The following is a 15,221-nucleotide window of genomic DNA, read 5'->3' on the forward strand; positions in this document are numbered from 1 at the left end:
CCTTCTCCCAAGGTCAACACCTTGAGCCTTGAGCTTCACCAACCACAGATTCACTTTTTCTCAATAATCCTCAGAATAGAAACTTTCCTTCTGACTTTCTCATCTTGGCCGAAAGCCATAAAACAGCAACCATAGAAATCTTCCAATGGTCAACTTGATCTGAACCATTGAAAACCAACTTGGTCCCCAAGTCTTGTTTAAGACCGTAGATACACACCAGGGAAGAACAGAAATCCTCTTTCCCATGTATCCCATTTCGGTTAGAGCAGAGAGTTGGGAAGAAGAGATGAGACCGAGTTGCATGTATGAGGAAAAGATTTACCTATAACCTAAGCTTGATTTGGTTTGGATTTGTTGAGATGACTTCTGCCTTTCAAGCTTAGTTTCTCTTTCTTGCTTCTTTGGTGACTATCTTGGTGAAGAAGCTCTTTCTTTCTTTCTCTTTCTTACTTTTCTGAAACTGATTTGACTTGGTCAGAGAGAGAGATGAACGTTGCTTTTAGTTAAGCAAAAGAGAGGGATTTGCATTTCTGAAATCAGATCGGGCTTGGATCGGGTATTGGTATGCTTGGCCCGATTTGATTTCTTTGGCTTCTTTTCTTTGCTTTTGCTTTGGCTCTTTATTTTGCTTTCAGCCCAATATTCTTGCTGATTGCTTTTTATTCCATTTGGGCTATTAACATTTGGCCTGCAACAATAAACAATTAGTTAATATGTAGATATAAATAATCAACACTTAATTATTTATTTTACCCAAAAATAATGTTTGTCATCACTAATTAATTTAGTTAATTTCTTAACTCAACAATCTCCCCCTTGATGACAAACATGATTTAAGCAATAAGCAAAAGAAATGAGTTTGAGTAAAGTTTAGAAACTCCCTTTGAATGATGTCATTTGCTTTTATGTTAATCCCCCTTTCTTTTTCAAAAATTGCTCCCCCTGGATTTATGCTCTTCTCTTCTTTCCTGTTTACATATGCTTATATGGAACTAAAATAGAGCAACATATATAGAGTTTTAACACATCAGGATCAAGGTCAAGATAACAACATATCATAAAGCAAGTTTCCAACCTCATTCACAACAGTTCACAATATTTGCAAACATTTGCAAATCAAGCTTCTTAAAATCTGCAGCAGTCAAACAAAGTCCACAAAAAACAGTAATCAAAGGCAACTTTAGACAGAATAGCATTCCAGATAGCATTCCAGCTATTGCTTCTATTACTCCCCCTTTTGTCATCAAGGGTTGATAATAAGCAAGATCCACAAAAACATCACTATAAACCCTGCAAGAAAGATCAGTGCACAGTCCAAATTACTAACTAAACTACCAAAAGTGCAGCAGTATCCAAGGTTTATATAGTCATCCAAGACAACAGAAATAAGGCCAACAGTAGTAAAAGAAAACAGAGTTTATGAGGCAGAAAACAGAGCAGCATCAATAGTTTTCATGAGACAAATTCTAGGCATCAGAACCATCCCCCTCCGAAGCAGCTTCCTCTTCAACATCAGTGGCAATGTCTTCATCATTATTAAGGTTATCAATGAAGGTCATGAGCACAGCCACCCTATCTCTTGATTTCTTCAGGAAGTTCTCATGCTTGCTAGCTAGCTTCCTTTGTTCCTTGCTCAGGGCAATTAAGTGATTTGATTGTGAAACAAACTCTTGAGCAACATCCTTGACCACATTCAGCAGAGCAGATTTCTTCCCAGTGGAAATGGAAGTACCCTCAGTGGAAGGAGGAGGAGAGTCATCTGGGATGTATTCTTCATCATCATCATCTAGAACCACTCTCTTAGATCGAGTTGGTCCTTTTTGTTGTTTCACTGAACCACCTCCCTTTAGATATGAATGTCTATTTTCATATTTCTCATTGGTCAAGTCAATACCAAAATACTCAAAAATACAAGTTAGAAACATGCCATAAGGAAGTGCTTTGTCTTTTTCACTCCTAACAGAATCAAACATGTATCTAACCATCAAATATGCAAATGAAAGTTCAGTTTTGGTGAGAATGGCATATAAAACAAGAGTGTCAGTGTATGAAACCCTTTGATATGAACCACTTTGAGGAAGTATGATGTGGTTGACCATTCGGTGCAACTGAGCACGTTCATATCCTAGGGCTTTGTGAGTGGGTGTAATGCCATCAATTAAGGAGACATGTTCGCAGATACTAGCCAGGGCATCATTGTATGAAACACCAACTCCTTCATCCCACTTAACTGAAGTGTAAGCACAAGGCCCAACATCAGTATACTTCAAAGCATCACTGATAGTCTCATTGTTTAAAACTATATCTCGGCCCTTTACATATGAGTGAGCAGTGCCTTCATGATAAGTCATATTAGCATAAAATTCTTTGACCAACAATGGATAAACAGGCTTTTTGATATAAAAAGATGATTCCAATCCAGAAAAATCAAGTTATCAACAAAAGGAAAACCTTTTCTTTTCAAAGATTGCAGATCAGCTAGAAAAGATGGACACAGGATACGATACTGGATAACCCCTTCATAAAAATCATTGTTCATGGCAGATTTGAATCTATAAGGGTTATAGTTCGAATGAGAGGTCAAAAAGTGAGCTTTGTGATCAAACGGCCCAATGTCAGGTTCACTAACTGATTTGAGAGGAACTCGAGTTTTACCTCTCTGTGAGCAAAATTTACCTCCTCAACGCTTTCAAATCCAACCGGAGAAGGTTCTTCATGTTCAAAGGATTCTTCACCATTAAGACTTGATGCTTGATCTTCATCACCAAGGGAACTCAATCCTTGCTCTATCCCATCCAAGTCTTCATATGGAGTATGCCTTGGAAGGTGTGCACTTTCCTCCCTAGCATCAATTTCAATCATCTTGGAGGGGTTTTCTTCAACTCTATGTTCCCATGGAAGCTCCGCATCTCCTAAGTCTTCTACCACTTCTTCCTTGTCTTCAACAATTAAAGCTTCCTCCAATTGTTCCAATACAAAGCAACTTCCTTCATTTCCCACCAGAGTTTCCAATCTCTCCTTCATGCTATGTTCTTCATTCGATTTTCCACATATAGCCATGGGAGTTCCTTGAGTGTTCAAGCATTGGGAGGCTAATTGATTTGTTACCGCATCCAAGGCGGCCATGAAATTTTGCACATCCCTTTTCATCTCTTCTTGCCTTTGAACAAGAACACCAAGGGTTTCATCCATTAGAGATTGGGGTGGGTGGAATGGTTCCTCATTTTGGGGAAAGGGTTTATAATAGGAAGGTGGTTCGTCTTGGTAGAGTTGTGGTGGTTCAATGTTTTCCACTCTTTCCACTTGTTGCACAACACACTCCATGGTTGCTTGAAATTGATCCAATGCTTCCTTGAGATGATCCCTTGACTCTTGTTCCTCTTGGATAATATGATTAGGATCATGTGGCTCTTGGTTCAATGGATATTAGTATTCTTCCATGGGAGGTTGTGGTGGAAAGTAGTATTCACCTTGTGGTTGAAAATTTTATTGATCATAAGCATATGGCTCCTCCCACCTTTGGTTATCCCATCCTTGATACACATCTTCATTATAGTCCTCATCACCTACAACATAATTGTAATCACACTCATAGCAAAAATGAGAATTCATGATAGCAAGAGAGGGCAAAAAAAAAACAAAAAAATAGGAACAATTAAAGAGAACAAACTAAAAATTAACAAAGAAGCAAAAAGCAAACATATTCACAATATTCACATATATACAATAACCAATAACACAACACCATTGCAATTCCCCGGCAACTGCGCCATTTTGATGACCGAATTTTTGACGGTTTAGAATTTCTCAAATAAAATCTCGTCGAAGTATAGTTTCTAAACCAAGCAATAATCCTTTCATACAAAAAGTTGTTTGTCACTAAAACAAACCCCTAAATTTATAAACCGAAGTATTCAAACCTCGGGTCGTTCTCCCTAGGAATTGTAATGAAGTGTTTTGTTATTGGTTGAGTTATTTTTTGGGGTTTTGATAAGAGGCATGAAAGATAAATGGCAAGAAAGTAAACTAACAACTATAAAAGGCTCTTGGCAAGGTATGAAAATTAGAAGTCCTATCCTAGTTATCCTCCTCAATTGTGATGAGAATTATTCATTGCTACCACTTAGTTAACCCTTACTAAATAAAGGAAAGTCAAGTGGATGAATTAACTTGAGCCACAAGTCCTAGCCAACTCCCAAGGAAAGACTAGCTTTAGTGCACTCCAAACCAATTAGCAATCTCTCCAATTATCAATCAACAAAGGAATTAGATAACTCAAGAGTCACTAATTACTCTATCTAGGCCAAGATGAACAAAATCTATACTATATCTAGAAGAGGCATTTCAACAAACACATAAAAGGCAATAAAAGTAAACAACATAAATTGCAAGAATTAAAGGGAGATCTAACTACGAAGGCAAGAGATCAACAATAGAAAAGTAAAGAAGAACAATTATTATGAATTACCTCTTATTGAATTGAAAGAAAATGGAAGGAACAATACTAGATCTACAACAAAATACAAGAACAACATAAAGGAAATTACAACAAAAGAATGGAAGAAGAATGAATCTAACAACAAGGAATTGAGATGTTAGAAGTAGAAGAGGATGTATTAAAATCTAGATCTAAGAACTAATCCTAATCCTAATCCTAATTCTAGAGAGAAGTGAGAGCTTCTCTCTCTAGAAACTAATTCTAACTACTAAACTAAACTAATGGTAACTAACATGTATTTCCCTCTTCATTCCTTGGGTTAAATAGCATCAGAAATGAGTTGGATTGGGCCCACAAGGCTTTAGAATTCGTTGGCCACGTTTTGCTTTAAGTGGGTCATGTGCCACCATTGGCGCGTCCGCGTACCGTGCGCGTGCGCGCTCCTATGCGCGATGCAACTATGGCAAATCTTATATCGTTTCGAAGCCCCGGATGTTAGCTTTCTAACCCAACTGGAACCGCATCATTTGGATCTCTGTAGCTCAAGTTATGGTCGTTTAAGTGTGAAGAGGTCGGCTTGACAGCTTTCCGGTTCTTTCATTTCTTCATGAGTTCTCCAACTTTTCATGCTTTCTTTCTTCATTCCCTTGATCCAATCTTTGCCTCCTAAACCTTAAATCACTTAACAAACATATCAAGGCATCTAATGGAATCAAGGTGAATTAGATTTAGCTATTTTAAGACCTAAAAAGTATGTTTTCACTCTTAAGCACAATTAAAGGAGAATATACAAAACCATACTATTTCATTGAATAAATGTGGGTAAAAGGTTATAAAATCCCCTAAAATCAATACAAGATAGACCCTACAAATGGGGTTTATCACAACTCAAGTGGTCTTTTAGTAGATATGTCTTCTTTTGGTTTAAAAGAACTTTTTGTTTGTTTTCCCATTTGGCAAGCATCACAAGTGATGTCTTTGTCAAACTTTACCAAAGGGAGACTTCTTACTAATTCTTTCTTTACAAGTTTGTTTATTTGAAACATACTTGCATGGCCCAATCTCTTGTGCCATAACCACTTTTCAGATTCTTTAGAGTGAAGACAAGCTACATTTTGATCCTTTAGTTCATCAAGAGTAAGTCCATACATATTATTGAAACGTTTGGCAACAAACATCACTTCATTTGTCTTTTCATTAACAAGACAGTATTCAAGCCTTTTGAAAACAACTAAATATCCTAAATCACATAGCTGACTTATACTCAAAATATTATGCTTTAAACCACATACCAAAAGCACATCATCAATGAAAGTAGATTGCTCATTACCTATTTTTCCAACAGCAATGATTTTACCTTTACCATCATCTCCAAAGGTCACAAAACCTCCATCATACTTAATTAGTTTGATGAAGTAGGTTGACCTTCCAGTCATGTGCCTTGAACATCCACTATCCATGTACCACATGTCCTTTTTGTTCTTGGATGCTAGGCAAATCTGCATGATGAGTTTCAAGTAGCCTTAGGTATCCAAATTAATTTGGATCCTTTGAAGTTAATCCATCTTGGTTGCCCAAGTGCATTGAAATCACAAACAATATTGTAAACTTTGTTTCTAACAACTCTTTTTTCAATGAAGCATTGTGCATATGAGTGACCAAATTTCTTGCAATTAACACAATAATTTTCTAATGTGTGCCGCTGAAATTGAGGTGAGTTATATTGCTTGAAATGATTAAATGGTTGGAATTTTCTGGTTTTTGGAGGAGATGCATTTCTTTTGACAAACTGATTTTTGTTATAATTATTCCTCTTTGCAAAAATGTTTTCACCAGAATTTTTTGAATATTTTTACCTTTCGAAAATGAGGTTTTGTCGTAAAATATTGGTTTCTTGAAAGCATCCTCATTTTTTGAAATGTAACCCAAACCTGGCCGGTTTGGACTCGGACCAGTTCTTGGTGAAGGCTCAGTTTCACTTGTGTTTGCTTCATCAAATTTTTCTTCACAAGTTGAAACATATCCGATACCTGATTTGCTTGGTATGGATTTGGTATTTGATGAAGAAGCCACAAATTTTATAGAGGAAGTATTAGAAACTGCATCTTCCTTGGCTATGTAGCCTAAACCAGATTTTTCAAACAATGGTCTTTGACTTGCAAGTAATTTGTCCAAGTTTTTGGAACCTTGAGCAAATTTTGCTAAGTCGCCATTCATCCTTTTAATTTTATCATTTGATCTTTCATTTTCAGCAATTAACTCATGAGAAGGATCCACAATGTGCTTTCCTTTTAATTTTTCAAGTTCAGATTTTAGAAATCTGTTTTCTTCAATGATGTCCAATGCACATTCAGTTTCCTTCACTTTTTCTTTTAAAAAATTATTTTCAGCTCTTAACACATCTCTTTCAGATATGCATTCATTGTATTTATCAAGCAGTTTTGATGTGTTTAAAGTGAGATTATCAATAATAGCATGCAAGTCCTCAATGGTCAAATCATAATAGTTTACCTCATCAAGATTGTTGTTTCCAGCCATGAAGCAGTCTTTGTCATCTCTTTCAGATTCTTTTTCTTCATTTGAGTCTTTCTCAAGATCCTCCCAAGCTGCCATGAGTACTCTCTTTCTTTCCTTCTTCCCTTTGTCATCCTTTTTGAGCTTTGGACAATTTAGCTTGAAGTGTCCAGTCTCCTTGCAGTGATGGCACGTCACTTTGCTTAAGTCGATCTTGTGCTCCTTTGAACTTGAACCTTTGTATTTGCCCTTGTTCTTCATCATTCTTCTAAATCTCCTAGCAAAAAATAAAAGTTCGTCATCTGAAATACCATCACTAGACTCACTCTCTTTCGGTTCTATTTGTGACTTGAGGGCTATTCCCTTTTTCTTTGAGTCTGTGTTTGTGTGTGTGGCTTCATAGGCAAGGAGTTTTCCTCTCAGCTCATCATAAGTTATGGGACTTATGTTGTTACTCTCGGTTAGGACAATGGCAGTGTTTTCCCATTCTTTTGTGAGGCTTCTAAGGAATTTTCTCACCAAGGTTTGTTCTGCATAGTTTGTACCCATAGCATCAAGGTTGTTGATTATGATTGAGAATCTCTCAAACGCTTCATCAATGCTTTCTCCATCCTTCATGCTAAACATCTCGTACTCTTTTCGCAGCATATCAATCCTCGTTTCTTTTACTTGTTTGGTGCCTTCGTGTGTGACCTGGAGTTTTTCCCATATTTCTTTGGCTGTCTTGCATCTAGACACCGTCCGGTACTCTTCAAAGCTGATAGCATAGTAAAGAAGGTTGATTGCTTTAGCATTCAGCTCTATCTTCTTCTTATCATCTTCATTCCATTAAGCTTCTTCTTTTTGAGTCACCACTCCATCAGCACTTGTTTTTGTTGGGATCTTTGGACCGCTTACAACGATCTTCCATATGTTGTAGTCAATGGATTGGATGAAGATCCTTATCCTTTCTTTCCAGTAGGAATAGTTCTTCCTGTTGAAGAAAGGTGGCCGGTTGTTTGACTGGCCTTCAGTGAGGGTGTAAGCAACTGTGGTTGTGCCCAAGTTGTTTGCCATTAGATCTTTGCTCCAAGCGGTTAAGCTTGATTATTGAGACCTTAGCTCCTGATACCAATTGAAGATTGTGGTAGGCTTAGAGAAGGGGGGTTGAATCTATGCCTTCCTCTTTAAGTTGCTGTTATGACCCTTTTAAACAAAATTACAATTATGATTCTGTTTGAACTCAGCAGCGGAAATTTATGAGACAATTTATTTTTATCTCATGAATATCAGAAAATAGAACTCAGCAGAGAAGAGAAAAGCGAACACCAGCATGTATCCTGGTTCGGTTGCCTTGTGCTATGCAACCTACATCCAGTCTCCTCCATAATTATGGAAGAATTTCACTATAGTTAACAGTATTACATACACCAATTTCACACTCAAGTTTTATCCTAACTTGACATTGGCTATGCTAACTCCTAACTATTCACTCTTAGTGCTAACCCAACTAAGAAAGGGATACCAAACAGGTACAAGATACAAGACACTTAGCCAACCTAAAGAAATCAGAAAAATAACTCTAGGATTTTCTCTCAAGTGTATCACTCAGCCTTTTTCCACTCATGGCTTTTACTTGAGCTTTCTCACAATGCCTTTTCTCACAAGAAATTACAGAAAGATAAACTTGGAAAAGTACATTACAATTAGTGAAACATGAAGGAGATTGACTTTATCAGCAGCCTCTTAGCTATGTGCAAAACCAGATTCGCAAACCTCAGATGCAGCTCTTCAGTATTGGCTGAATGCTTCTTTGAAAGAAAGCATTATCCAAGTAGAGGAACTTCTCAACAGAACACTGTTCTCACTCTCTGGTTTTCTCTCCTTAGTTCTGAATGAGCAAGAAGTCTTCTTTTATTCTCCTTGCATGTTGCTGGGACCTTCTCCCAAGGTCAACACCTTGAGCCTTGAGCTTCACCAACCACAGATTCACTTTTTCTCAATAATCCTCAGAATAGAAACTTTTCTTCTGACTTTCTCATCTTGGCCGAAAGCCATAAAACAGCAACCATAGAAATCTTCCAATGGTCAACTTGATCTGAACCATTGAAAACCAACTTGGTCCCCAAGTCTTGTTTAAGACCGTAGATACACACTAGGGAAGAACAGAAATCCTCTTTCCTATGTATCCCATTTCGGTTAGAGCAGAGAGTTGGGAAGAAGAGATGAGACCGAGTTGCATGTATGAGGAAAAGATTTACCTATAACCTAAGCTTGATTTGGTTTGGATTTGTTGAGATGACTTCTGCCTTTCAAGCTTAGTTTCTCTTTCTTGCTTCTTTGGTGACTATCTTGGTGAAGAAGCTCTTTCTCTCTTTCTCTTTCTTACTTTTCTGAAACTGATTTGACTTGGTCAGAGAGAGATATGAACGTTGCTTTTAGTTAAGCAAAAGAGAGGGATTTGCATTTCTGAAATCAGATCGGGCTTGGATCGGGTATTGGTATGCTTGGCCCGATTTGATTTCTTTGACTTCTTTTCTTTGCTTTTGCTTGGGTTCTTTATTTTGCTTTCAGCCCAATATTCTTGCTGATTGCTTTTTATTCCATTTGGGCTATTAACATTTGGCCTGCAACAATAAACAATTAGTTAATATGTAGATATAAATAATCAACACTTAATTATTTATTTTGCCCAAAAATAATGTTTGTCATCACTAATTAATTTAGTTAATTTCTTAACTCAACAGTCTCCCCCTTGATGACAAACATGATTTAAACAATAAGCAAAAGAAATGAGTTTGAGTAAAGTTTAGAAACTCCCTTTGAATGATGTCATTTGCTTTTATGTTGCTCCCCCTTTCCTTTTCAAAAATTGCTCCCCCTGGATTTATGCTCTTCTTTTCTTTCTTGTTTACATATGCTTATATGGAACCAAAATAGAGCAACATATATAGAGTTTTAACACATCAGGGTCAGGGTCAAGATAGCAACATATCATAAAGCAAGTTTCCAACCTCATTCACAACAGTTCATAATATTTGCAAACATTTGCAAATCAAGCTTATTAAAATCTGCAGTAGTCAAACAAAGTCCATAAAAAACAGTAATCAAAGGCAACTTTAGACAGAATAGCATTCCAGATAGCATTCCAGCTATTGCTTCTATTTCTCCCCCTTTTGTCATCAATGGTTGATAATAAGCAAGATCCACAAAAACATCACTATAAACCCTGCAAGAAAGATCAGTGCATAGTCCAAATTACTAACTAAACTACCAAAAGTGCAGCAGTATCCAAGGTTTATATAGTCATCCAAGACAACAGAAATAAGGCCAACAGTAGTAAAAGAAAACAGAGTTTATGAGGCAGAAAACAGAGCAGCATCAATAGTTTTCATGAGACAAATTCTAGGCATCAGAACCATCCCCCTCCGAAACAGCTTCCTCTTCAACATCAGTGGCAATGTCTTCATCATTATTAAGGTTATCAATGAAGGTCATGAGCACAGCCACCCTATCTCTTGATTTCTTCAGGAAGTTCTCATGCTTGCTAGCTAGCTTCCTTTGTTCCTTGCTCAGGGCAATTAAGTGATTTGATTGTGAAACAAACTCTTGAGCAACATCCTTGACCACATTCAGCAGAGCAGATTTCTTCCCAATGGAAATGGAAGTACCCTCAGTGGAAGGAGGAGGAGAGTCATCTGGGATGTATTCTTCATCATCATCATCTAGAACCACTCTCTTAGATCGAGTTGGTCCTTTTTGTTGTTTCACTGAACCACCTCCCTTTAGATATGAATGTCTATTTTCATATTTCTCATTGGTCAAGTCAATACCAAAATACTCAAAAATACAAGTTAGAAACATGCCATAAGGAAGTGCTTTATCTTTTTCACTCCTAACAGAATCAAACATGTATCTAACCATCAAATATGCAAATGAAAGTTCAGTTTTGGTGAGAATGGCATATAAATCAAGAGTGTCAGTGTATGAAACCCTTTGATATAAACCACTTTGAGGAAGTATGATGTGGTTGACCATTCGGTACAACTGAGCACGTTCATATCCTAGGGCTTTGTGAGTGGGTGTAATGCCATCAATTAAGGAGACATGTTCACAGATACTAGCCAGGGTATCATTGTATGAAACACCAACTCCTTCATCCCACTTAACTGAAGTGTAAGCACAAGGCCCAACATCAGTATACTTCAAAGCATCACTGATAGTCTCGTTGTTTAAAATCATATCTCGGCCCTTTACATATGAGTGAGCAGTGCCTTCATGATAAGTCATATTAGCATAAAATTCTTTGACCAACAAGGGATAAACAGGCTTTTTGATATAAAAAAGATGATTCCAGTCCAGAAAAATCAAGTTATCAACACAAGGAAAACCTTTTCTTTTCAAAGATTGCAGATCAGCTAGAAAAGATGGACACATGATACGATACTGGTTCATAAAAATCATTGTTCATGGCAGATTTGAATCTATAAGGGTTATAGTTCGAATGAGAGGTCAAAAAGTGAGCTTTGTGATCAAACGGCCCAATGTCAGGTTCACTAACTGATTTGAGAGGAACTCGAGTTTTACCTCTCTGTGAGCGCACATGAACTGACCTTGCCCTGGGTTGTGGTGGCTCGGGAACAGGTTCCTCTGTCGCCAGACGCTTCCCTTTAGATGAGGATGGCTTTGAAGAACCAGGTTTTAAAGAGGCAGGTTTGGAAGGCGTTGTCTTTGGTGGTGGTGTCGGTTTAGCAGAGGCAGGATACCTTGGAGTGGTCTTAGTATGAGCCATGGGATCAGTTCGAGAAAGAGAGGTAGAAGGAAAAGGTGAAGGAGTAAAAGTGGTGTCTTGAGATTATACAAACATCTCCATTTATTGTAATGAAATTGATCAATGATTTTTTAATTATTTTTATCGTATATTATTTAATAATTTGCTAAATAATTAATTTTTTAATTAAAATGTTTTAAAAAAATGTTTTCTCAAATCTTAATACATAAAAATGGTAACATGTGTATTATCATTGTATATTATACAAACATCTACGTTTATTGTAATGAAATTCATTAATAATTTTTTAATTATTTTTATCCTATATTATTTAATAATTTGCTAAATAATTAATTTTTGGATTAATTTTGTGTTTATACAATATAATTTTACAGTAATATTATGAATCATAGTAATTTTTAATTAAATTTGTTGACGAATGGCTTTAACCTTTTTATTCCAAAAAAAATTATATATAACTTTTAGTAGTATAAAAATATTTATAAAAATTAATTATTAATATTAATATCAATTATTATTTATTATTAATATCTTAATCTTTTTTAAAATATAATATATATACTATCTAGGTCTTTTCTATTATTATTGTTATTATTCTTATTATCTAATTGATATTAAATTAAATGAATCATTATTAACGTGTATATTAATTATCTACTAATAAAATTATTACATATAAATAAAAATTAAAAATATATCAATTAATATAATTAAAATAATTAAAAATATTATAATTAAAAATTAATTTAATAATATATTAAATATTAATTTAATATAATTATAATAAAAATATTTTTTTAAATTAATATAATTATACATTTTTTATTCGATATTAATTATAATATAATTATAATAAATTTGTTTAAGAGAAAAAGAGAGTTCACCAGAAATTGACACTTCAATCTTAAAAATTTAATTCTATTAAATTTTGGTCAACATGTAATCAGTAGAAAAAAATGAGTTATTGGATAAAATTTCACACCAATTTTGCACTATCAAATTATTATTGATGGTTAATTGATGACTAACAATAACAAAAATTGGCTAATTTTTTTGTATATTATTTAAATATATGTGTAATACATTATTATTGGAAGATTGAGTTTTTTTTATATGGTGTTTTATTCAAATCGGACGGTCCGATTTGTTTGAAGAGAAAAATAAATTACAAATCGGAGGGTCCGATTTGTTTGGAGAAAAAAATAAACTACAAATCGGAGGGTCCGTTTTGTATTTTTTATTTTTTTTATTTTTTAAAATAAAAATCGGACGGTCCGATTTCAACATTAAAATTTTTTTTCGAATTCACAAATCAGACCGTCCGATCTGTGATTGTTTGTTTGAAAAAAAAATAAAACAAACAAATCAGTGCATTCGATTTGTACATTCCATACCAATATAAAACACACTTCTATTCACAGCTTCTTGTTATACACTTCTCTCTCCCACATAAAAAATAACAAGCGAACAAAAATTGCTGTCCGCTAGCATTACTCTTAATATATTAGGTAGATATAAGAAACTCTGTGGCTCCCTCGCATCTCTCAAAAGTCAAAACACGCTCACACAGTCACACACGTACATTCTCAAGTCTCACCGCCACCCTTACTCACTCTCACCGGCGAGATCGCATCTCCGTGTCCCTATCGTTGCCGCCTCCAGTCGGTCTTCTACACTCGTCTCGCCTCCAGCAGCCTCGTCTCTGCCAGAACGCCACAGCCTCGTTGCCACTGGTCTGCTACACTGCTCTGCCAACTGCTCCTTCACGCCACCGAGCTCGTTGTCGCCGCCGACTGCTCCTTCTCACCGCTGCTACTTAGCTCCTATCCTGCCACAGCGTTGCCGCCGCCTCCACATCCTCCATTGCATGTAATTAAATTTTATGTATTAGGGTTTTTAAATTAGGGATTAATTTGCTCAATAATTTGCTTGCGAGAACATTATTATATAATTATAATGATGAGAAGGCACAGATATAGTTTCGCCTGCACATTATATTTAGTTTAAATAGAACTGATTAGGATTAGACAAAGGAATATATTATATCAAAAGTCTAATTGACTAAACACAAGTGCATGAGGTTGATACTTGATTTTCTATATTATGTGAAATTTCTAATGTTTTATTATTATTGTTTTCTGCTGCATGTTCACGATCTCTCTGATCTTCACAAATCAACGAATCATAGAGAGAAGATTTGCATGATGTTAAAAACTTGTATATTAATTAAAATTTTAACTTTTTGAACACTTAGTTGTTTGTATCTGCAGTTGGTTTTGACACTTTATGCTTGTTCTTTTGTAATTCATCTATATGTTGACTTGTTCTGTTTATTTAAATTGTTCATGAGATAAGATACTTGTGACTGGTTTTAATAGTTTTTAGCTGACCATGTTAGCAGATTTAGTTTAGAAGGTTGTACTGATATTTGTACAAATTTGTGTATTTTGTAATAGCAAAGTTCAGTATGCTGATAGAAATTTGTTTAATATACCTTAAATGATTAGGAACTGCCGCCACCTAGGGTGGAAAGCCTTGGAGTAGATTTGTTTATGTCTTGTTAATTGTGAATCTTTAGAATCAACTTTCTTTTTCTTTGTCCTTACTGCATAATGCAGTCAAACATGGTGTTGTCTTCAATGGAAGTTGAAGCTGCCCCTGAGGCAAAACCATTGCCTCCAAAGCCTAAGTTCGAGCCTTTGAAGCCTCATGAGATGTCCGATGGTCAGTTTCAGTTTCGGAAGGTATCTGTTCCACAACATCGCTACAATCCTCTCAAGAAAGCATGGATGGACATCTATACTCCCATATACGAGCAGATGAAAATCGACATCCGCATGAATTTGAAGGCTCGGAAGGTTGAACTGAAGACGAGGCCAGATACACCCGATATTAGTAACCTGCAAAAATGTGCTGATTTTGTCCATGCTTTCATGATGGGATTCGATGTCGTAGATGCCATTGCACTACTCCGTCTGGATGAGCTCTATGTTGAGTCCTTCGAAATCAAGGATGTTAAGACACTTCGAGGTGATCACTTGTCTCGCGCTATTGGAAGATTATCTGGTAAAGGTGGTAAAACTAAGTTTGCAATCGAAAATGCAACTAAGACGAAGATTGTGATTGCTGACACTAAAATACACATTTTGGGGTCATTTGCCAACATCAAAATTGCGAGAGATTCTCTTTGTAGCCTTATCATGGGATCACCCGCGGGTAAGGTATATTCGAAACTAAGAGCAGTTACAGCTAGACTGGCAGAAAGATTTTGATCTTCCTAATCATGATCTGGACTTTTTTTTCTAATTCTATAGATTATGAGATGGAAGTGTGATGAGGATGAGTTATTGTGTAAGTGGTTAGTTCTTCAATTCTTTTTGTTAATTCAACTATTTGTCAAAGTTCAAATCAGAATTATAAACAATGTAATGGAATAATTGTAAAGTTTTTGCTCTATGAACATTTATTATAAGAGTTTAATTTTGATGCATTGTCTTA

The 15,221-nt window shown here is 35.8% G+C and overlaps 1 protein-coding gene across 1 annotated transcript; it reads left to right on the plus strand.

Moving 5' to 3' along the window:
• The first annotated feature begins 13,253 nt into the window (after positions 1 to 13,253).
• Positions 13,254 to 15,221, plus strand: LOC112707484 (uncharacterized). Its single transcript, XM_025759228.3, has 2 exons — positions 13,254 to 13,592; positions 14,342 to 15,221. Exon 2 carries the CDS (start codon positions 14,348 to 14,350, stop codon positions 14,993 to 14,995), a length of 648 nt encoding a protein of 215 aa, XP_025615013.1. The 5' UTR covers positions 13,254 to 13,592; positions 14,342 to 14,347; the 3' UTR covers positions 14,996 to 15,221.

The sequence above is a fragment of the Arachis hypogaea genome, chromosome 8 (assembly GCF_003086295.3).
Source record: "Arachis hypogaea cultivar Tifrunner chromosome 8, arahy.Tifrunner.gnm2.J5K5, whole genome shotgun sequence".
Taxonomy (NCBI): Eukaryota; Viridiplantae; Streptophyta; class Magnoliopsida; order Fabales; family Fabaceae; genus Arachis; species Arachis hypogaea.

Bases quoted from the DNA above. Each gene is read 5' to 3' on its own strand.
- LOC112707484 (XM_025759228.3), top strand. From the start codon at position 14,348: ATGGTGTTGTCTTCAATGGAAGTTGAAGCTGCCCCTGAGGCAAAACCA.